The sequence below is a fragment of the Varanus komodoensis genome, unplaced genomic scaffold (assembly GCF_004798865.1).
Source record: "Varanus komodoensis strain SLA01 unplaced genomic scaffold, ASM479886v1 scaffold41, whole genome shotgun sequence".
NCBI classification, from domain to species: domain Eukaryota; kingdom Metazoa; phylum Chordata; class Lepidosauria; order Squamata; family Varanidae; genus Varanus; species Varanus komodoensis.
Genome location: NW_025335954.1, coordinates 8237102 through 8260313, shown reverse-complemented (window position 1 = coordinate 8260313; position 23212 = coordinate 8237102). Strand labels below are relative to the sequence as shown.

General features: G+C 46.8%; 1 protein-coding gene across 1 annotated transcript; it reads right to left on the bottom strand.

The window, feature by feature from the left end:
• Nucleotides 1-478: 478 nt before the first annotated feature.
• On the bottom strand, nt 479-20825 carry KRT8 (keratin 8). The gene is made up of 9 exons (XM_044443209.1): nt 20366-20825; nt 14208-14416; nt 10202-10262; nt 9501-9596; nt 8605-8769; nt 4540-4665; nt 3827-4047; nt 3104-3159; nt 479-2264 (listed from the first exon to the last, which is right to left on the bottom strand). Exons 1-9 carry the CDS (start codon nt 20693-20695, stop codon nt 2080-2082), a joined length of 1449 nt encoding a protein of 482 aa, XP_044299144.1. The 5' UTR covers nt 20696-20825; the 3' UTR covers nt 479-2079.
• Nucleotides 20826-23212: the final 2387 nt, after the last annotated feature.

Genomic DNA, 23212 nt, shown 5'->3' with positions numbered 1-23212 from the left:
ATTGTTAAAGTGATATTATAGGAGTCAGCAAAAGTGCCCATTAATGCTTTGTTGGTCTTAAAGGAGAATGTGCATTAGAATTTAAAGGAGATTTAAAAGGAGCATCAGCTCAATATGTTCCAGTGTTTTGCTGCAGTCTCTCAAAGGAGGGCGCCACACTGCAGAATATAAATACCATTTCCTGGCTCCTTTACAAGGGCGCAATGAGTTATTCAGTGTCTTTCAGCCTGAAATCAAGGGTGCAGGCATGGTGTGTCATCATCTCAGAAGTATGAACCTGCTGAGGAAGTGAATTAAAGCCATAGTTGCTTTCTTTTGCCACTGAACAACCTGATCACAGGCCATTATTGTTCCATATTTTGTATTTGCATTTATTATTTTTAACATAGCCAGTGTAAGCCAGTAAATACTGCATGCTTCTTAAGCACCCTACATTGCCTTAATATGTATAGAAATAAGTATAGAGAAGAAACAGGCATCTTTGTGTAATTCCTAATGTTTTATTGAACAAGGTTTAACAGGGGAGAAAGTGAAATGTTTGCATTGCTTAACATTTGCTGAGACAGAAGAAGAAGCAAGAGCTAGTTTAAAAATTAACAATTTGCTCTTTTAAGAACCTTTTTTAATATAGGAGAAAATCTCCTAAGAAAAATCTTAGGAGATGAAAGAGCCATGGTCCATTCTCCTGCACTCATTTGCCTCTACATAGATCCCATTAGAGTCGTTGGTGGTTAACCTGCATTAAGACTATATTATCCTGTGTACTTTTTCATGGAAGTGAACTCTATGGGCCAGATAATCACCAAACAGGCATTGCAGAGGTGCATTGTGCTAAATGCACACTTATCTGGCAACAATTCTCATGGAAAAATAAGGGGATTTACTTCTGAGTAAACAAGCACGTAGGCTGTTAAATGCTTACCTTTCTCAGGGGAGACAATTTCTCCCAAATCTTACAATGGTTTTCAAATGCCCCAGCCCAATTTTTGCACTCATTTTTTAACAGTGGCCTTTGTTCTAGGGAGAGAGGTGTTGGGCAGGAGGATCAGGAGTTCAAGGTAAGCTGTCTAACTTCAAAAGAAAGTTGGAGGCATTGCTTTGAGGGTCAAGCAAAATGGAATGCAAGTTGGGTTTGTTTAAATAAAGAAATTGCACAGATAGTTTTGGCTGAAGCCCCTGCCTAACCTGAAGAGCAAAAGCAAGGCTTTGTTTCTTCATCCTTCAGAACAAAAAATGGTCTGCTTCTACTTAATGGCGGTCTAAAAAAATCTTGACTGGTTTCACCTACAGAATAAATGCCAATTTCACCTGAAGGATGTCTGCTCATGCATTGAGAAGATAGGTAGCAGATAGGTGGGCAGAAGATAGGCCTCCAGTTATTGCAGACTTCAGCTCCCAGCGCTTGTGGCCACTGACCATGCTGGCAGAGATTCTGGGAGCTGAAGTCCCAAAGAGCTGCCAGTTTGCCTCCTGGCCATCTGTCCCCATAACTGCCAGGAGGAAATGAAGGCTCAGATGGGGCAAGGACTGTCAACTCCACCTCCAGTTCCCATAGCTGCTCTTTCACCAGAGGTTTGACCTGCAGCTTCTAGGAGGCAGTTTTGGTACTCCTCTCTGTCCTGTGCCTTCCACATACTAACAGAGAGAGGCAGCAAGCTTGGGAGAACTACAGGTTTGGGGGATCCAAAGCACGGCCCGGTGTGGACAAAGCATGCCCAAGGGCCAAGGAATGACTGGCAGGCAAATGAGGCAGCAGAAATGGAACTGAGGAACCAGAATCCTCATGGCAATATTGGGTGATGCTGGATGCGGGGAACCTGTGATCCTGCAGATGCTGCTGGACCTCACCCCTCCCCAGGGCCAATGGGAGTTGTATTCCAGCCACATCTGGAGGGCCACAGGTTCCTCACGCCTGTCTTAGAGAAAGTTAGATAAGAAAGCAATTTCTCCCCCCCCCCCCCCCCGCCCCTGTCCTGTTTCTCAGTGTGAGCCACCAGCCAAGATAGATTAAAGAAAAGGTTCACTGAATCAAGGCACTTGAACTGGAAAGAGCTTCCAGCTTCTGCAGGGCTCTGCAGCTCATTTGGACATCACATCGGAGGATTCAGACACCAGTTTGCCATCTCGGGTCTCGATTTTCTTGATCACAATGGCCTTTGTCTTCGAGACTGCCGAACTCTCCAGTGGGGAGATATGCATGCCATAGCTACCCCCACTGGAGAAGGAAGAGCTGTAGCCACCGCTGAACCCACTGCTCAGGCCACCTGGATTTAGGATGGAGAACAGTTTGATTAGAGACAGAACACCATGCTAAAATTGGAAGCAAGCATCATTCCTGGGGAAGTGGATGGGGAGAGATACTTCTTCATGCCCAGAGAACCCAGCAGCAGGGAGGCCAGGTCAGCTCTTGCTCCTCCTCCCCACCACCGGCATCACCCAGACAAGAGCAAGAGGCAGGTGAGCAAGCCGCTTGCCAGTGGGAAGAAAAGGAGCAACACAGTGTCTCCTTGCCAGGCAGGAGGTGGACCCTTAGGAGGCGGTGGCACAGGCATCCTTAACCCAGCCCCCCCCCCCCGGGTGCTGCTGCTGCACTCATGCCAGAGGATAAAAAAGGGGAATGCACAATACATGGGGGCCTGAATAGCAAATGCATGCCATGTGGTGGCCTGATTTGTACAGGTATCTTTTACTGATCCTTCAAGTGTTTCAAGCCACGGTCATTTGTCTTCCAGAGAAACAGCTGAAAGCTGTGCTTTCCCCCCACCTCCCTTTTTTTTCTTTTCTGCTGGCCTTTGCTCTGATGCAGCTTAATCTGCAGGCACAAGCAACTGATAATTTAACTCCATGCCATGAGAAACTCCTCCTCCTGATTTCTGCTGCTGAATGAAAGGGAGCAGGCCTTTTCTTCCATTTTTTTGCTCAATTGACAAATGTACCCAAACACCAACCAAAAGAAAGGGACAACCTTGCAAGAACAGCAATATAACCTACATGCAAGTGGGTTTGATAATTCTCTTTTCGTGCTACCCTAATGTGTGTGTGCCTCATGTGTGGCCCTCTAAATTCAGTCCTCACAGTGTAATGAAGTGTGACGTTTGCTTACCTGAATAGCCACTTGTTTTGGTATGGATGCTCAAGTTCTGCATGCCTGCTTCCAGCCTACCAAGGATAAGAGAAGAGGGGCAAGTTGTGAGAAACAGCTGGGGAAAATATAAGTGCTGAAAACAAGGACTGCACTCAGCACAGAGTTTGTTGATACACTGTTGGCCCAAACCAAATACACTATTGGCCCAAACCAGGTACACTAAATAGAGCAGAGGTAGGATGATGGGTTTCGGATATGAAACTCTTGGTAGATCTCTGGGTATTTGTAAGAAATAAGTAATGGATCATTAAGGATTTCTGACTCCCAACCATTTGACAGTGGTAGAACAAATGACGTCCATGCAAGAAAGCCTGGGGTAATCCAGAAGAGGGTTTTTGCAGGGAAGGCCTATGAGACCCATTTAGTGCAGGCACAAAATTCCTGGGCTCAGTATTCTTTAAGACTAAGTCAGAGCAGACCCACTGAAATTAACAGGACCTGAACCTAAGTCCCAAGACATTAAAGTTCGTGGAGTAAGTGACACTGCTCCAAATATGACTAGATCTGGAAACAAACACTGCCTTTCTCACCAAGAACTGGGCAAGAGATCTCTGGGAGCAAACTAGTTAAATAAAAGCACCAGTTAGATGCCATGAGCCTGAGGTCTGCCCATTCCGACAGCAAGAGTCCGGACAATGGGCACAAGTGCCACCACCTGAACTTTCCCAAGTTGGTCCTCACCTGTTCTCCTCTCCTTCCAGCAGTTTCCTGTAGGTGGCAATCTCAATGTCCAGGGCCAACTTGACATTCATCAGCTCCTGGTATTCCCGCAGCTGGCGGGCCATGTCTTGCTTGGCTCTCTGCAGGGCATTCTCCAGCTCAGCTAGTTTGGCGGTAGCATCCTTGATGGCCATCTCCCCACGTTCTTCGGCCTCCGTGATGGCAGTTTCCAGGTTAGCACGCTGAGGTTGAGGAGGTGGAGAAGAGGATAAAGAGAGGAAGGTGAGTGCCCATTGGTTTGCTGTTCACAAGCGGGGGACAGAAAGAGAGAAAGGACTGCTGATAATGGCCACCAGCAGACCCTTGGCACAGGCAATCAATAAGCCCTATTAAGGGAACTCATTTCTGCTTTTGCTGCTGGTCTTTTTAAAGTTTTGCCAACTGATGTTTTACTTGTTGTTGTTTGTTTGCTTTAGTTTATTGCTAGCTGCCTTGGAAGGGAGTAGCAAAAATATTTTAAAATAAAAATGTAAATAAGAGTTTTTCAAGGCAATGGTAACCAAGCTTGCTAGCTTAGCTTGTCTCTCCCTCCCTCCCCATAAAAACTGAGATTTAAGTTCCACGGGACCCAACTCTTTTGCTTCTGGGATTATATAAGGGGAGCAACAAACACGGATGGTGCGGTATCTACCACAAGCAAAGTTCTAGCTTTCTGCTGCCTCTTGCTTCCTGACCTGGCCTTTCAGTCCGTCGATTTCAGACTGTATCCGGGTGATCATCCGGTTGAGCTCATTGATTTCATTCTTGGTGTTGCGGAGGTCATCTCCGTGCTTGCCTGCTGCTGTCTGGAGCTCTTCATACTACAGGAGGAAATAAAGGGGGCAAATGTGATACACACATTTGGAAAGCCTTGCAAGAGTGCAACCAGCAGCAGGTGAGAGTTAAGAGTCACCGGCTTCAGGAATGAGCTGCCTGGCAGCCAGTCAAAGGGGAAGTGGCCTCTTTCCTGTGCTACAATTTCTTGACTAAATTAGATCAGAGATCCTACTTGGAACAGACCAATAAAATAAATAACACTTAAATTAGACTAACACCAGACACACTCAACGGACCAGGGATGGGGAGCAGGAGGCCCTCCAGCTATCCTCAGACTGAAGCCGCTGTCCATCCTGGCTGACCCAGTCAGTGGTGTGGGATGCCAGGAGCTGCAGTCCAGAAACATCTGCAGAGCCACACACTCACAAGGTCAATATAGACAGACGGGAAGCACATCTGTGCACACCACGGGAAAGGACAACCTCTTCAGCATGCAGAAGGATTGCAATACAGCACAGGGATGACTCAGAAGTAGGCTGGGATCCCCTGTTTGATCTTGGCATGGTTTGTAGAGGAGAACAGCAAGAATCTCTGATTTAGGTCTAAATCCCTCAGTTGGAATCCCTGATCTGTAGTACCAACAAGCCAGTTTTTATATGTGCAAGCACAATTTACTCATGCTTGGTTCCTGGCTTTCAGTAAGGTTGTGTGACTCTGGTCCAGCTGGGCAATTTCAGGGTTCTAGGAAGCAGGAAGAGGAGAAGTGGCAGCAGAAGATGGAGATGATGGCCCTGCAAGCTTGAAGTCTGCCCTCCCATCATCTTCTCTGTACTGGACTTGGAAAGCAGAGACCAGGTTTAAATCTCTGCCTAGGCAGGAAGCTAATTCTGTGGGCTCTGACCAAGGATCTCGCTCTTTTCCCTGGCCCCACAAGCTCCCCAACAGGAGTTTTTTTAAGGATGCAAGACCACCAATTCTTGAAGCCCTTGGAGCAATAATAATCTGCATGTATAATCTCCTCAGGATTTTCAGCTCTTTTCAAAAATAGTGGAGCAAGGGTGAGTTATGAGCTAGGAAATACCTCATAAACCACACCTCAGCCAGGAACTCTCCTTCAGTGGCCTGAGGCAAGCCATTATCCCTTTGCCCCACCTTCTCCCCTCTGCAACCTGAAAATTACCATCGTAGCCAGCCGTTGTCACTGAGGTAATATAGACATTATGCACTTTGGAAGGCTCAAAACAAAAAACACTCCACGCCACGTTAGGATGACGAATGTGGTGGATGCCAAACTGCAGCTTCACACACACACACCCCTAGCGCAAACATCATTGACAGTCCCCAGGTGACTGGTGCAAAAAAGTACACTCCCATCCCTAATTGCCCCCCCCCCCCCCCCCGGTAGCCCTCTTCCCCAAGGTCACCCCCATGCCCACATTCCCAAGATCAGGGCAGAAACCAGGATAGGCAGTGCTGATGGGTGGACTCTGGATTTTGGGGGCTTTTCAGAACCTGTTGATTGCTTCCCACAATACTACAAGGCTGGCTGCACCAGCAAGTGAAGGTTGGCTGACAACTGAGTGCAAAACTTGCACAATATGAATTGAATCCAGAATCTGCCCTCCACAAAGGGAAGGGCTCCATTTGCAGAAGGTCCAACTACCCCATTTGGGGGGAATCCCTTCCTTCCTGCCTCCTACACCACAGCTTAACCACATTCAGCAGGATTTCTCACCTTCCTCGATAGCAGCTTTAGGGGTGCTTTCTAAAGAAAGTCACAGGCTAATCATGCACCGGAAGAAAACTAGTCATTAGTGCAGGATTCTATAGCCATGGGGCAGGCTGGCTGGGGATCTTAGGATTTGCAGTTCAAAACGTCTGGAGAGCCGTCAACAGCTGCAAAGTTGGTTGAATTTCTTCAAGTGAAGTTGCTCTACCACCACCTCTCCTGCTGTGTATGCATGCTAGAAAACATTTGGCTGTTGAATTTCTGTGTATCCCATTAGCTTTTAAAGGAGCTCAGCTGAAAACCATTTGTCCCACACACTCAATCAGGTGTAGGCAACCTGGTCCCTTCCAGATGTTTTGGCCAGCTCCCATAAACCCTGACGTTTATCCAGGCTGACTGGGGACTGGGGGAATTGCTGTCCAACACATCTGGAAATAGCATTTCCAGCAAGAGTTTGTCCATCTTTTTTTCCTTCCAGATAGCACAACTCTCCATTTACTCTGTAGCTCCACTGACCTCTTCCATTTGAAAAATGAGAGTTTCAACTCATTTCTGGCTTAAGGGTGTGGAACCTCAGTCCCAGGGGCCACATCTGGCCCTCTAGGATTCCCCAAATGGCCATGCCTCCTTCCCCTAGACCAGGGGTCGGCAACCTTTAACACTCAAAGAGCCATTTGGACCCATTTCCCACAGAAAAGAAAACACCGGGAGCCACAAAACCCTTTTGAAGATAACACTGCATATATAGTTTTTTACCTTTATGCTATGTATAAAAAAACTATAGTGTGTTGCATTTATGAAATCAATGAACTGCTACAGAGAAAACAAATTTTTATTTCTGCATGCAACAAAACCATTTTGAACTCCGAAAAAAGACACCAGGTTGAAAGTTACTTTCAAATAAAATACTCAATGTCTATCCTCGTATTTATGAAATATAAAGCTGAACTTATATTATCCACTAGCAGCAAACCAAAAATGCCGTCTGCTTCTGTGTGTCCTCATTCTTTTATCACGTGGTGAAATATCGAACAAACATCCCTCTCCCAATGTAATAATGTTGCTGGAATTTTTATAAGAATCTTCTTAAAACAAAGAAGTAGATCTATATCTTCATTATGATTTAGCTGCAGCTCTTGTTCAGTCACTAAAAACTGTTATTTTTAATCTTACATTATAAACTAATAGGATTCCTTTCATCTATTTTGAATAGGAGAACAGCTTCCTGCAGAGTCAAAGTCAGTGCTAAAGGGCTACGTGCATTAAACAGCAAACCCCATAAGTTCGTCAGCAGTAAAAGCAAATGAATCTACCCACGTACCATTAAACGTTCGGTTTTCTTCAGAACCTTTTCTTTTCTTTGGATTTATCCATGGTTGGAGAGGGGGAAAACTCAGTAAACCTGAGCTGGTCGCAGATATAGGTGTGTTTAGTGACTGATTAGCAGATAAACAATCAAGTGAATTGTGACAGGTCCTAAGTCCAGCTTTTAACATTCAGATGAAGGAGATTACATTGGGACAAAGAGAATAATCTTTTCAGTTTAGTTTTGTGTAACATGAGAGCCTGCAGGAAGCTTGTTTAGCAGAGGAATGTAGCGATTTACTTAACTAGCTGATTTACTTAACTAGCTAGCGCTGCTGTTCCTGTGGAGCTTCGAGCAGATCAGCGGCTGTGCCAGTGCGTGTTTTGAGCTACGGAGCCGCAGCAGAGGGATTCAAGAGCCACGAGTGGCTTCAGAGCCGTGGGTTGCTGACCCTTGCCCTAGCCCTACCCCTTTCTTCATCATGGCCTCTGTGCATCACACATTATTGGTGCTGCTCCTTCACACTGCCTGTTGCACTAGTAGTAAGAGCTGTATACTAAAATGTGCATCTTTTTTCCATTTTGGCCCCACCCCTTTGCCATTTGGCCCACCCACCACTGGGAATCCACTCCTTAGGATTGGTCCACTGAGCTGCAAAGAGCTTCCCCATCCTTGCTGAAGGGAGCAGTGGGCAGCTTCCCTTTCCACCAGCCATTACCAGGCACTACCCATAATCTGTGATGTCTCACTTGCATGAAGCTGATGACCGCCCACTGAGATCTCTTTAGAAGTAAAAAGTCAAAGGGTTTTTCTGCTTATTGCAGTCACAGCTCCTGAAACAGGGATAATCTATATGAAGCTGAATCTATGAAAGGTTGGAGAGATGGCAACTCTATTTTGCCAGCCCCACCAGAACACCCTGGAAAGAGGAAGAAGCCAGGGACTCACCTTGATTTGGTAAACACTCTCTGCTTCGGCCCGGCTCTTGGCTGCGATTTCTTCGTACTGTGCTTTGACCTCAGCAATGATGCTGTCCAAGTCCAGGCTGCGGTTGTTGTCCATGGACAGGACCACGGAGGTGTCGCTGATCTGGGACTGCAGTACGCGCAGTTCCTGCATGGCGAGGAAATGAAAGGCAATGCATTTCCAGGCCAGGCTGAGCAATATTCCGACTTAAAATTATGCCTTACGTCCCAAAATTATGGACCAACTCTATTCCACATGGGTTTTCTAATTAATTATATTGCTCCTAGGATCTGAACAGTCCACACTAATTAAGAATGGGTGGCAAATACAAAAGCTCTGAGGTTAGGATGATGGCTGTAAAGTCAGAGGGGCAGGATGCTTTTGCCATGAAGAGTTCTGTGTATCTAGGGGAATTTAAATGGGCTTTCTTCTCTGTGTCTGGCAGGGCTATTTGAGACTTTAATAACATTTCTGGCTGCCTGTGGAAAGAAGTGCCACTGCTCTCTGCTTTACAGGCCCTCCTTGGCGTTCCCCAGGCAGGTCCCACCCTGCCATCTGGTGAAGTGAGGCAACTGCCTCAGGCAGCGGATGCTGGAGAGTGAAGCAAGGGAGGCATGTGCATGTGACCCAGCCTGCCCCTCAACACCAAGTCAGACTGCTGTGGAAGACACCTTCTCGTCACCTATGTTGACCTAAGAATCAGGTCAGTGGGAGGGCGAATCCCATCTTGTCTTAGACGGCAAAATGTCTTGGTCTGGCCCTGTTCCCAGCAAATAAGAGAACCTTTGGGTTATGGGGCAGCATAGAAATGGAATTAAATGAATAAATAAAATAACGTTTATTTAGAAGGCTGAATTGTGCCTTTTGACAGTGCGTACCTCATCATACACCTGCCTCAGGAAGTTGATCTCATCAGACAGGGACTCCAGGCGTGATTCCAGTTCAATTTTGTTCATATAGGCCTCATCCACATCCTAAGGGGACAAGGGGCAAAACATCACCATAACAGAGACTGCTGCAAGGCCATCCAGAGACAAGAGAATTAAGTAGAGAGTCCACTTAGAGAGTCCTCAAATTAATGTAATGTGAAATATAAATTGAAACAATCAATAAATAAGAAACATGCAGTGTAACCACATGTGAATTACTAAAAAGAGAGGAAAGACATCACCCCCCAAAAAGTACAAAGACCAAACTAAGCTTGAAATGTGCACGTGCTAATTGTGATGTATATATGTAAATTTAGAAATTACTACTATAATTTACACAGAACTATGGCATTTCGTGAGCGGAGTCGGCTGGTGCCGGAGGTCAGACTAGATGGCCCGGGAGACCCCTTCTGACTCGCTCAGTTTCTATGTTTCTGTCTCACCACAAGCACAGAAGACTGTGTCCAGGTGATTTGTTTGCTGCCCATGTGCTCACCTGCAGGTGGGCAACTTCAAGGCTCAGCTCTTCCTTCTGATAGCTCTTTATCTTATGATATTGGAAATAGATGGGGCAATCCTTCAAACAGAGGACCATCCTCTGTACGAGAAGACACCTGGACACCCTGTAGACATGATAGGCCTTCACTCACCTTCTTCAGAAGGACAAACTCATTCTCCTTCTCCGTACGATTGTTGATTTCCTCTTCATACCTGTTGGAGAGAGGAACTGGATTGATTAGTTTACAGGTTCCAAGTTACCTGGGATGGTTTACTTTGAAGCAGGGTTATGTGCTTTTGGTGCCAAAGCTCCTGCTGGAAACATGTATTGGCAATGCATTTGAGCATGTGCAAAGTTCCTACTTCTCCCAAGTAAGCACAACCAGGCCATGCACTTTAGCAGTTAGAATTCAAGAGCCCCTGAATTCGAGAAGGCAGCTGGAACTGTACTTCCCACTCAGTCTCAATGCCTCTCCCTTAATAAATAAATCAAGATAAGGACAAACTTTGAGCTGGCCTCATTTCCAAATTAAGATGTCAATAAACCAAATCTTACAATTTCATTTAACAACCTAAAATACTACAACATACTGAAGTATTTTATTACTTTTATAAAAGCCAAATACTGGTTAGATGTGTGCTATACAGCATTCTCCAAAGAACACCTCCTCAGAAGTAAGTCCCATTAAATTTACTGGGACTTACCTCCAGCATGTGGGCAGAGAATTGCAGCCTTAATGACATTACAGTCCATAGACTGATTGAGGTGATACGAATTACACAGTCTTCTCATACATATGGGCGATACCAGATCTAGATACACCCATCACAATTCATATTTAGTTCTGACTACATTTAGGGGTCTGCTGCCTTCTTTGGTGGCACCACCAGGACTAGGCCTTGACCTACAGCCCAGGGGACTCCCAAGTGGCCACCCAAAGAGCGGCGGCTAATAAGGGCACAGCAGCAGGGTAGGGAGAAGCAAACTCCATATTACTCCTGCAGTCATGGCAGGTGAGTTTCTAAAGTGGAACTGCACACAAAGTATTATTTTTAAATCAGGGTTAGCAAGCAATTTTGCTGTAGTAAAATACAGGGAAGGTAGAAACACTTGCAAGGGGAGGAGTGGCAAAGTAGCAGTGAAAGACACAGGGCACAGAAGGGCCCCAGAGGGCCGCTCCTCTACCCATATGCACCAGCGAACAATGGCAGTGGGGAGAAAGAGGGGCAGGAGGCGCTCCGGCTTATTTGCTTCTTGGCTCCCTGCCTGCCAAGCAAGCAGAAGCACCGCCGAGGAAGAGTATGCAGAATCAGAGCAGCTGGGCAAGGGGAGGGGGGGGTCACTGAGAGAGGGGCTCCATGGAGGGAGTCTTCTGGATTCCCCACCTTCTAAATTCAGTATTTATTGACACTGTGACACACCAACTTAAAATCAAATAGACAGCATGCCCTCTTGGTTAAATTTCTACTAGGAAAGTACAGTTGCCTTCTAAGATGTTAGTAACACAGAATGACGGGCATCACCTCCAGTAGGTCCACTCCACTGGACAGTGTGCCTTCCAGTGCAACCCCAGGCGTGTCTGCTCAGAAGAGGCAGACCCTTGTCAGTGTAAGGGAAGTGCTGTCATCAGATCCTTACTGTGCTGTGGCCCCATGGCAGCTGCCCACCCGTGCCTGTGGTTGCCACTGACATTGCATCCTGTCCCAAGCAGGCATATCTGCAAAGCTGGTGAATAAAACAATAACTCCCACTAGCATTTTCCTTATTGACTAAGCATTGTGCTCAGTGAGTTCCTTACTTCTTGTTTTCTTATTGCACTTACTTCCAGATAAGAGAGGAAACATACACTTCCAGTAATGCTGGTTGAATGATCTATGATTATTGCAATGTGCTATGGCTTAGGGACATGAGCCACTGATGGATTTTAATTTATTAAGCAGTATAAAAGTACTACAAATAAGCAAACAGGCAGCCAATGACCCATGAAGAATGCGTATGAGTTCCGGCTATTTTCCAAAAACGTACAACTACATAAATTAAATCATCTATTCATGACCAGGGAAGTGTAATATGCATATTCACCAATAGGTTTTGGGAATATGCCTTTTTCAACAGGTTTTGGAACATTCTTTGGACAACAGAGAGATTCTCCAGTCAATATGGAACATCTCCAGCTGGGAACTGGGTTGCAGTTAATTCACATTGACAAAATTTCAGGCAAATTCGCACCCTGAAAAGGCACAACAGGGGCTATCTCTGGTAAACCGGGCTGTGTCAAGGAGGTGCACTCAGAGTCCTTTGGAGCAGAAGTCCAGGGCCCTACCAGGTAGAGTGAGCATGAGGCTCCCCAAAGACAGAGGCTGACAGCCTTTTGAAATCAGGGATATTATGCATTTTAGTTTCTAAACAGCCCAGTGCTTAAGACCACGAGAAGTGGGTAAACCCATTCCTGAAGGCCACTGCTTCTGAAAGCCACTGCTCCCCCCACTACAAATGAGCATTACTTCCAGAGCCTGAATTTGTGCATCTGCAATGTAATGGTTAAAGTTTCCAGGGCTAGGGCTTGACTCGGCATATAAGGGTGTGTGTCTCCTTCTAAAGGTCCTCAAGGGAAGGAGTTAAATTTCAGAGGGGTTACTAGAGGTCCCACTCTCATCCTCTCCCCCATTCTAGAGCACCTCCTTTCCCCAACATGTCCCTGATTGCAGCAATACAGGCATGACAACAAATGTCTCTTGAAAATGCAGAGGCAATAATCCTTTATGGAAATGGGTTAGGAAGGCCTTGAGATCTCAAAAAGCAAAACCCACTGAGTATAAAAGGTGCCTCCTTCAATTTCCAAGATCAAACACTCTTCCTGCTTCTGAATCAAAGTTTTTAAAACACTGACAACTCTAGTAACAATGGCATGTATCCAATGTTAATCCTACTTAAGATAATGTTAATCCTACTTAAGTATCCAGTGTTAATCCATGGCTAACCTAAGTCCCATTCATTTCAATGGCTCTGCTCAAAGTAGGACTAACACTGGATACACTCCCTGTTCCCTGTGTTGTAGCAGACCACTCTCAAAATAATGCATGTTTTGAGTTGGATCTGGGAAGACAACTGTGTCAGTGTCTCACACGCATGCCAGCTCCATTTAGAAGGAGTCGGACACTTGCAAGACAGGTTTGTTTACCCTGCTCGTGGTGCGTTGCTGCAACAGTAATTCTGCATAGTACAGGAGGAACTGGAAACTCAGAAATTTGATGTGCATACTTGTCTGAAGAGACAACATCAGGTAAAACTGCCACATGTAAGATTACCTCTGAGCACTGCTAAGTTTCTACAGCACTGCCTGGCTTCCCTCTGAGCATTTCCAAGGAGTCAGAGCACCATTTATTTAAAGTATTGGGCTGGTTTCCACAAAAGTCATCCCTTGCAGCTCCTCCTTGGAACCAACTCACATACCTCAAATTATACCAACCTTCCTCAACTTGCTGCTCCCTGGTTGTGTTGTACTAAAACACCCAGTATCCTCCAACCAGCCAAATTGTATTGTTGCCCAACACATCTGGAAGGTGCCAGGCTGGAGATGGCTAAATTATGTGCCAATCTTAATACCGACCAGGTTCCTTCTTCACAGTGGAGTCCTATACAAGCCTATTCAGAAGGGAGCCCCACTGATTGCAATAGGCCGTACTTCCATGTAAGCAGGCATGGAATTGCAGACTTATTGGGGAGCACTGTGGACATACTTGAGGGTCCTGAGAATTCTAGGAATTCTCTGACTACAAAACGCAGTCCCTAAGATTTTCTGAGAGGAGAAAAGAATGATTAAACCTGGTTAAGCCCATGGTGCGACTATGGCCTATGAGATCAGAGATTTTACATCTGCATGCATCAGACAGAAGGGCCTCAAATAGCATCATAGGGGAAACTGACCCCAAGTCATCACCAATCATTGCTCATTTCAAAGAGGAGATGCCCAATACCTGTGAGGGCTAGCAACTTGGGGTTCACATAATAGTTGCAAAAAGCCAAATACTGCACCAGATTCCAGGGTGTGGAGTTTCCACAGATGTGACAGTCGAATGGGCTTACTTTAGGACTATTTACCCAGAGGAAGAAGTGATGATGAAAATGCTGTAGCCATTCTCCCTCCCCGTACTCACTTTGTCTTGAATTCTTCCACCAGGCCTTGCATGTTACTGAGCTCCAAATCCAGCCTCATTCTCTCCTGGCCCAAGCCCTCCAGCTGCCGGCGCAGGTTGCTGATGTAGGCTTCAAACATGCCATCCAAGTTGCTTCGGGTGATCTTCTGGTTCTGCATGAGGTTCCATTTGGTATCCAGCATCTTATTCTGCTGCTCCAGGAAGCGAACCTAGAAGACAACAGAGGGGGGTGCGTCCAGTGAAAGAGTCCACAGGGACAGACATGTATATAAGAGAGCAAATGAGTGTGTTTCATCACACACCAAAAGGACATCTTCTTTGGCATAATCACCATCATCCCATAGCAAGAAGGACATTCATAGCAGCAGGCAAATTTTCAGCTTCTCCTAGAGAGTTTCAGCTGTGGGGCAGTACAGAAATGAAATAAAAATAATAAATTGACTAGATCAGTAATTCTCAAACTCAGCCCTAAACACCCTGGTTGCTGCAAGACGACTGCATAGCAGCAGGCAATTTGGTGCCCACCACATTTTGGAATACAGTTCCCATCATTCTTTACTATTGGCTATGCTGACTGGGACAGAGGGGAATGTTATATCAACTGGAGAGCAGCTAGTTGTCTGCACAATCCACAGAGAATGCTGTCTGCTGTGACTCTGTATGACACATTTCTTTAAGATTCTTTCCAATCAGCACCTTTTGGGCCAAATAATTTTGCTGTATTTTTGCCAAGTGTGTTGGATATTGACCCATTCCATTTAAATTATTTACTACAAAGATTAGCCATGTTATCCTTTAGAACTGCCTTCTCCATTCTGGTACCTTCCAGAAATTTTGATGGACAACTCCTACAACTCCTAACCACTGGCCATGCTGTTGGACTGGTGGGGGGATATGTCCAAAACATCTGGAAAGAGATGAAGTCCAAAACATCTGGACACTACCAGATGGGGTAGGGTGCTTTAGAGGGAGCACTTTGTACAGTCTTGTTATGTGAAACACCACTTTCTGGCTCAAGAGTGAGATATTCTGCACATGTTCAGAAATATTGTGTCCTTTATCCCATTTTTAAAAATAGCTCCTTTTGCAATGGCAAATCTCTATGCACACTCAGAAATGGACCATTCTTAAGACACTTTTCAGCCTCAACAATACCACAGTTTATGTCTTTTATTGCAGTGTTTTTCACTGTGCTTTAATTTTCAAAAATGACCTTTTAAAAATCTTGTTTGAACTGCCCCGAGTATGGAAAGGCAAGATATCAATCAAACAAGTAAAAAATCAATAAAGTTTGTTTCCCTTCAGGATGGCATTCTGCTTACCCTTAGAGCTCAACATGGTGGAATCTGTGAACGCGGCATCTGAAATACAACTGCTCCCTTAAAACTTGTTTCTCTCTCTTGCTATCTGCCTGGCCAATGCACATTTTGGAGAGAGAAAGAAAAGCGGCAGCTAGGAACCCTAGAATTTATCTTCCTTGTGCCAGTTCCCTGACTTGGGGTGACCCCTTTAACCCAGTTTTGGTTTTTGGTTTGTTTTTTTAAACTTTGGGCCTCCTGGAACTTTAGTGACAGGAAAGCCCATTCTCTTCTACTGATCCAGATGAATTGCTGGGCTCCACCTAGAGGTGAAAAGATAGGGCCTTACAAAGAAAACATATCATGGATCTTTGGGAGTGATTAACTTAGTCTCAGTTTAAGACTAAGATTGAGCTAATACAGGTTGCTCAGGACAGAAAAGAAAGTTTTGCACTTTAGATTGCCCACTGCTAATCTGTTAAAGTTCTTCTCCCTTTACAGAAAAGCAGCCTTCCCCCCACCCCCAACTTTGCATCCTCTGCTTGTGTTGGACTGACTCCCATATTCCTGACTATCGACCATGCCGACTGGAGTTAGTGGGTGTTGAAGGAGAGCAGATTATCAGCCCTTGGAGAATACTTCCCCAACCTGCTTTCTTCCAGATGTTGTAGTCTACAACTCCCATTCATTTTATAAAGCCCAGTCAGTGGTCAGAAATGCTGGAAGTTGTTATCCATCGTATGCAGAATGCACCATGGCCTGATATATAAAGCTGATCCATGAAGGGACAGCTACAACAGGATGAAATGAAAAGCAACCTCTATTTCTTGTACCACAAGAAGCATTAATTATAGGCACAAATCGACATTTGCACACCACTTTGGTAGACAAGCTTCTGTGCATATACAAAATAGTGAGAATGGTTGCTTAGTGAAGATACGGAGGCTCAGTTCTCATTTCTGGAGATCTATTTTCTGCTGTAAGCAACAGGAGATTTACAATAGAATTTAAAGAGAGGTTTGGCTTTGTTATGGTATGGAGATATATTTCTATGAATTCACCACTGCCTCTGATCAAGCAGGTTTTGAAGCCACACAAAAACCTGCCGATCCTCTTTAACAGGGGCAAAAGTATACACCCTGAGCAGCAATCCTGCTTTCATCTGTTCCCAACTTCAGCTATCTCAGACAGCCATAAGCTAGAAGAGGAGGAAATTACACTGTATCAAAGGCGGTGCTGAGTTTGTGGTATGGCTAACTAAACCTCAAGCCTGTTTTTAATGGCAGAATGGAAGAGCCTTGCAACATGGTAGGTAACAACAATGCAGAGAGTACCTTTGAGGATATGCAGAGTGCATTTCTTAAACACAGCCAGCCTAGCCCTTCACTTATTGAAGATGATGTGAAAATGCTACAGTGGCTGTTATGGTTAAAGAGAGCCAGATCCAATATAAACAGAGTGTCACTTAGCCACGAAGCTTTGGGCAGATAATTGATTCTCAGCCTAATATACTTCAGTGGTTCAGTTGTGAGGATAAAATGGAGAGGAGGGAGATCATGTAAATTGCCCAGGGCTCCTCAGAGGAAAAGGTGGGCAATAAATGTAACAAATGTACTGCAGCAGTATGGGTGGGCTATCCTTCAAGTATTTCCCCAAATCTGTGATTGTAAAAGGGGAATAAACTGGGATGAGTTTAGCCTGCCAAATTCTCCGCTGTTGTGGAGATTAGCTGAGGGGTTACTGTCCTCAGAAACAACAAGAAGTTAGAGTTATTCTGGAAGTGGGCAAAATTTGTTCTTCCATGCACCACAAATGTGTTCATTCAGGTCTGTGAGGCCAACAGAAGCATGCAAAGTTCATGCATTAGCAGGAAGTCCGGATTAACTGGAACTAAAATGGAGGCCAGGAGATGACCTTGTCCTCTGCAAGAAATCCTACGAGCAAAGCAGACTTTGCTCTCTACTAGAAACTACTATTGGTTCCCCTGAATATTGGGTGGGGAACAGGCAGAGTGTTAATGCCTGAAGCCTGACCACAGTGTAAATAAATTTTATACCCCAGAAAAGCGCTAAGAGGCCACTTTCTAAGTAATGGGTGGGGGAAACCTCTTTCAGCTAGAGCACCAAATTCAAATATGAAGAAACTCTCAAGGGATTCCAGGGATGGGCAAGGCTGAAGCTGAAGGGGAGGTCAAAAGCAAAAGGGCTGGGGTCAAAAGTACAACCCTCTCCCAAACCCTAAACCCAACCTCTTTTAGCATAAAGCTCTCCCTGCCAGTCACTATGTCTTAGGAGAGGTATTTCAGCCTTTTAGACCAAAAGAAAAACTGCACAAAATTCAAGAAATCACAAAATGTTTCATGATCAGGAAAAAGAGGGAGGACCTGGCTTCAAAGCAAGAGGTCCCTAGTGCTGTGCTAAGGAAATGGAGTAAGCACTTCACCCCCTCCCCGCGGAAAAACTTCTCACTGCTGGGACAAGAGTGTAAGAACCGGTTCCAGACTGGGTAGGTATGGCTTAAGTGGACAATGCATAAATGGTAAAGGTCCTGCTTACTGGCTAAGTCGGGAGCAGGCAATGTTTGGCCCACCCAATGTTGTTGGACTACAGCTTCCATTGTCCCTTGGAAGCCTAGCCAGTGGTGCGGAACATGAGAACAACATCATCTGGAGGGCCACAAGCTGCCCTCTCCTGAACTACATGCAAGGGCTCTCCAAAGAAAACAAACAAAAACAGCACCAGAGGTGAAGATCTTCCCTTTTTGCATTCCCTGTGTCTGGAATTCAAACACAAAACTTGCATTGCTAGGGTCACCCATCTTCCACTCAAATGCACCAGAGATCCAGGTCTTCAGAAAGTTACAGAAGGTCTTCAGAAGGGATCCTGTGAGCCCTGCCTCCTTCACACCCATATAACACACATGCTCCTTTGGTGCCCTTGCTCCTTAGTTACACTAAGAAGTCTGTTCAAATATTTGGAAGGCTGGGACTCTTCCCTGCCAGCCTTCACAGTGATTGCCAGAGAAAGCCGGACCCTGCTCCTTGGAAAGCATGTGTGCATTTCCTTGGAAATTCATTCAAGAGGACTTTCTGGGAGGCAGCAAGCACGGCAGTGCAGCCAACTTGCTAGCCATTGCATCCCGTCTTTTGCTCAGAGATGGCAAAGGAGGGGAAGCTGCCACTTGGAATCACCCTGCCTGCCCCACCCCACCCCACCCCCCCACCCCACCCCATCAGTCCATCCTGTCTTCAGCAAATACAATGAATGGCTTCTTTACAAAGAGAGCTGCACCTGCCTTTAGAAACAGCAGATTTATTTTGGTGGCAGAGGTGGGGGAAGCAGGGGTAGATCTAGACAGTCCTCTTTGCTTGATCACAAGTGCACAGGTACGCTGGCGCTTTCCCCACTGAGAATTATGAGCAAAATCGCAGGCAACCAGAGCAGAACGGCTATCGCACCCCACAGAAACGTGGCTGAATTGAACCCACATTCCCTCCAAATGCACATTTGCAAGCTAGGCAGGCTACAGAGAGAGCTCTGTTCAGCATCAACCACTGTTCAGTTCAGTTCAGTGCCGATATAACCCTTCACCAAAATTAAGGGTGATAAGGAATCTGTGAGCCAGGTCTTGGGGTACTGGGGGGAAAGGAGCTCAGTCCTGTGACCCTTTCCCAATCTCTTGGCTATAATTAGAGAGAATGGAAGCTGGAAGAGGCAGCTTGCCCCTTCGGGCACTGACAGCGGCACCTCTCCATGTCCAAGCATTTACCATTTGCTGGAAGTCATAAGCCTGCATCTGGCCAAAACACAGAGTGGCCCAAAGACCTTATTTGGTGTCATCCATGAAAAAAAAATTTGTATGCTGGCCAACCAAAACTGATCATAACCTCTGACCACCGACCATGGAAAAAATGGGAACCCAGGCTATGGGGTGCAACATTCGACATTATCTGTTGATTCAGTAGCAGGAAAGTCCCCTTTTCTCTAAAGCTCGAAATTTGGCGAGCCTTCGCATTCGGGCCTTAACTTTCTCACCGGTAGGAGGAGTTTTGGGCTCACCAAACTGGTCTGATCACGCTGGCTCAAGAGCAGGTTTCTTTGAGTCCCTTCGCTATGGGGCTGGGGGAAGGCCCAGGAAATTTTACAGGCGCAGCGATTTGCTCTTGAAAGGTGATCTGCAGCCTCTGCAGCCTAACCCGGATCGGTCCACTAGTTGCTTGCGGAACGGGGCTTCTTCGCTTAGGACCGCTCCCAGTCCCTTCGCGAACTGACTCCCTCGCCTCCGCCTTCACCTTCTCCTCCGTCGGGAACAGATGAGCTGGCAGAAGCTCCGGGAAAGGAGACGAGGCTTCACCTTCGCAGGAAACCTTCCCAAGTTGCGGGTTTCTCCTCTGGAGACGGGGGAGCCTTCCGTTCGGTCGCTTCTTTCAGGGGAAGGCAACCTGGTGCCTGCCCGGATGTTTTGGACCACAGCTCCCATAAGCCCCGATCATTGGCAATGCTAGCTGGGGCTGGTGAGAAGTGCAATCCGAAATTATCGGCGGGACACCAGGCTGCTTATCCCCTCGCTTTATCCCCTCAACGGTGCCATGCTATTTCTCTGCCTGGTTCCCTCGCTCCGCCACGCCCCTCTGATCTCCCCATTCATCCTGTCCTGGAAGCCCCTTAAGGCCAGGGACCTTCTCAGTTTGTCTAAGGAATACACGCTGAGCTTCCTGGCCATTGGCACCTACTGCCGATTCCTTCGCCCCGCTGACACTGCTTTAATAATGATCATGGTGGTGACGATGATGACGGTGGTGACGACCATAATAACAACGATAAAGATCAGGGCGAAGACCGGCCAGGCGGCCCCACTCACCTTGTCGATCAAGCCGGCAAATTTGTTGTTGAGGACCTTGATCTCCTCCTTTTCCTTGGTCTTCAGTTGCTGAACGGTGGGGTCGATCGCCAGGTTGAGCGGCGCCAGCAGGCTCTTGTTCACAGAGACGGCCGTGATGCCGCCCCCCATGCCGCCACCGATGCGGACGGACGACCCACCTAAGGAGCCCCCATAGCCTCCGAACCTGCTGCCCCCGTGGCTGGAGCTGGCATAGGAGCTGCTGATCCGGGAGCTGCTGACGGGACCTGGGGTATAAGAGCGGCTGCTGAAGCTGCGGACGGTGGAGCTGCTCCGGTAGGGCTTCATCATCGTGTAACTTAGGGGGCGCTTGGCTTGTTTTTCACGTCAGCTTCCTCTCGGGAGGCTGCCAATCAAAGCAGAGCGGGAGAGCGAGGCACAAATCCGGCAGGCGCTGGAAGGAGGCGAAGGGCTAAAGGCGAGGCTGGCTGGTGGCAGAGTTATATACCGTGCAAAGGGGAGGGAGCTGCAATTCCGACGGCTGTTAACACCTGAATGGTTTCCAGAAAGGAAGGGCGGAGCTAGAGGTCTCCGCGGCGCCCTACCTGCCTTCTAGGGCTGGCTGTGGCCGCCACGCCTATTTAACTATTTTCGAGGTAATCATAAGCCAGGAAGGGAAGGGCGCACACGCACACTGACCAGTGGGCTGGGTACAACTTCTCCCTTCCCCGCCAGCGGGCCACCTCTCCGTGGGGGCGCTTTCCCGCGCTCTCCTTGATTGTGCTTCCTTGGCCCAAACAGGCCCAAAGAGGGCAGCAGATGTCCAAACCTGTCCTGGGAGGGCGGGACCCTTCCTACCTTCCGTCCTAGCGGGCAATAGAACCGGGAAAGGTTTGTTGGCCGATATTTATGAGCTGCTTATCATAAAAATAGATTGTATAATAGCCAGTGTGGTGTAGTGGTTAAGAGTGCAGGACTCAAGCAAACTGGGTTCTAGTCCCTGCTCAGCCATGGTGCCAACTGGGTGACTTTGTGCCAGTCACAGACTCTCAGCCCAACCTACCTCACAGGGTTGTTATTGTGGGATAAGATTGAGAGCAGCAGTAGGAGAATGATGCCAGCCGCTTTGAGTTAATTGGAGAACAAAGCAGGATATAACTCAAATAAGTAAATAAATAAATTTGTAAGCTATATACAAACAACACTGTATCAAATCACAATCAAAAGAGGCAACTGCAGGTCAGCAAGGAAAAAGACACTCCCTTGGAATAAATACATTTTGAGTGAGTCCTGAAACCTCAGAAGGGACAGTGTCTGTCTAATATGCATGGGTAGGCAATTCCAGAGGGTGTGGGAGCTGTGATATTTATTATTTCAATTTATATCCTGCCTTTTTCCTACCAAGGGCTCAAGGCAGCTTACATCATTCTCCTCCTCCATCTTATCCCCACAACAACAACCCTGTGAGGTAGGTTGGGCTGAGAGTCTGTGTCTGGCCCAAAGTCACCCAGTTGGTTCCATGGCTGAGCGGGGACTAGAACCCAGAGCGTCTGAGTCCCAGTCCAGTCTTCTTAACCACTATACCACACTGGCTCATACACAGAGGCTTGCCTCCCATGGACTGGACCTCTATTTTAGGCAGCACTGGGAGGGCATTGCTTGATTAGTGCAACAGCCAATATGGTGGGAATCAGGCCCGGTTTCAAAGGCATCAGGGCTGGGACTTGCAGAGGGCACACACCCCTGCAGGGTGATGCTGAGAAGGGTCCCTGCTGTTGCCTCTCCTCTTCACAGCCTGTTTGTTTGCTTGCCTCTTGCACTGGCCCTGACAGCAGAGGAAAAGGGGCAGCAGGCACAGGAGCCTAACTTCCCCCTGATTTGCTGCCTGCCCAGCCAGCTAGCCTGCCAGCTGTAGCAATGATGGGGAAGAGGAGGAGAAGCAAGAGCAGCTGGGTGCAATGGCAGAAGGAAGGCGGATTCCCTGAGGCAGCTCCCAAACCTGGGGCAGGCATGAATGGGAATTGTACTTCAAGTATACCTGGAGAGTGCCAGCCTGGAGAAATCCAATCTGTACTACAGAATAGGTGAAAAATTAAAACATGGCAAAACAAAACCAGCAACCTCCTTCCCCTCAGTCCTCCAGCCAGTATCCCAGAATTCTTTACAGCAGGGTCTAATTGTGACCCTGCTTCATCCAGGGGTTGGGTTTGGGACCTTTGGAGCTGTTGTTCAGGAGTCCTACACCACCATACCAACTGCTCCACTGATGACAGTCACTGGCTTGTTATCTGTATCTGCTGTCCTCCCACCCCAGCAAAATGTGTGCTGTGGAGTCCTTTTCTTTCTTCCTTTCTAAAGAGTCCTTCACTGGAGAAGGAAATGGCAACCCACTCCAGTATCTTTGCCATGAAAACTCCATGGACAGTACCAAAAGACAAAAAGATGTGACGCCGGAAGATGAGCCACACAGGTCGGAAGGTGTCCAATATGCTACTGGGGAAGAGCAGAGGGCTAGTACTAGTAGTGCCAGAAAGAAAGAAGCAACTGGGTCAAAGCCGAAAGGACACTCAGTTGCTGATGTATCTGGTGGTGAAAGAAGAGTCCAATAATGTAAAGATCTATACTCCATAGGAACCTGGAATGTAAGATCCAGGAATCAAGGCATGCTGGATGTGGTCAAACAAGAGATGACAAGACTGAACATCGACATCTTAGTAATCAGTGAACTAAAATGGACAGGAATGGGTGAATTTAATTCAGATGACCATCAGGCAAGGATCCCTCAGAAGAAATGGAGTAGCCTTCATAGTCAATAAAAGAGTAGGAAAAGCAGTACTGGGATACAATCTCCAAAATGACAGAATGACC

Coding starts and splice junctions, on each gene's coding strand:
- KRT8 (XM_044443209.1), bottom strand. CDS start 20,695: ATGATGAAGCCCTACCGGAGCAGCTCCACCGTCCGCAGCTTCAGCAGC. Junction 9,597..10,201: donor AGTTTGTCCTTCTGAAGAAG/GTGAGTGAAGGC, acceptor TTGTCCCCTTAG/GATGTGGATGAGGCCTATAT. Junction 2,265..3,103: donor CAAAACAAGTGGCTATTCAG/GTAAGCAAACGT, acceptor TCCTAAATCCAG/GTGGCCTGAGCAGTGGGTTC.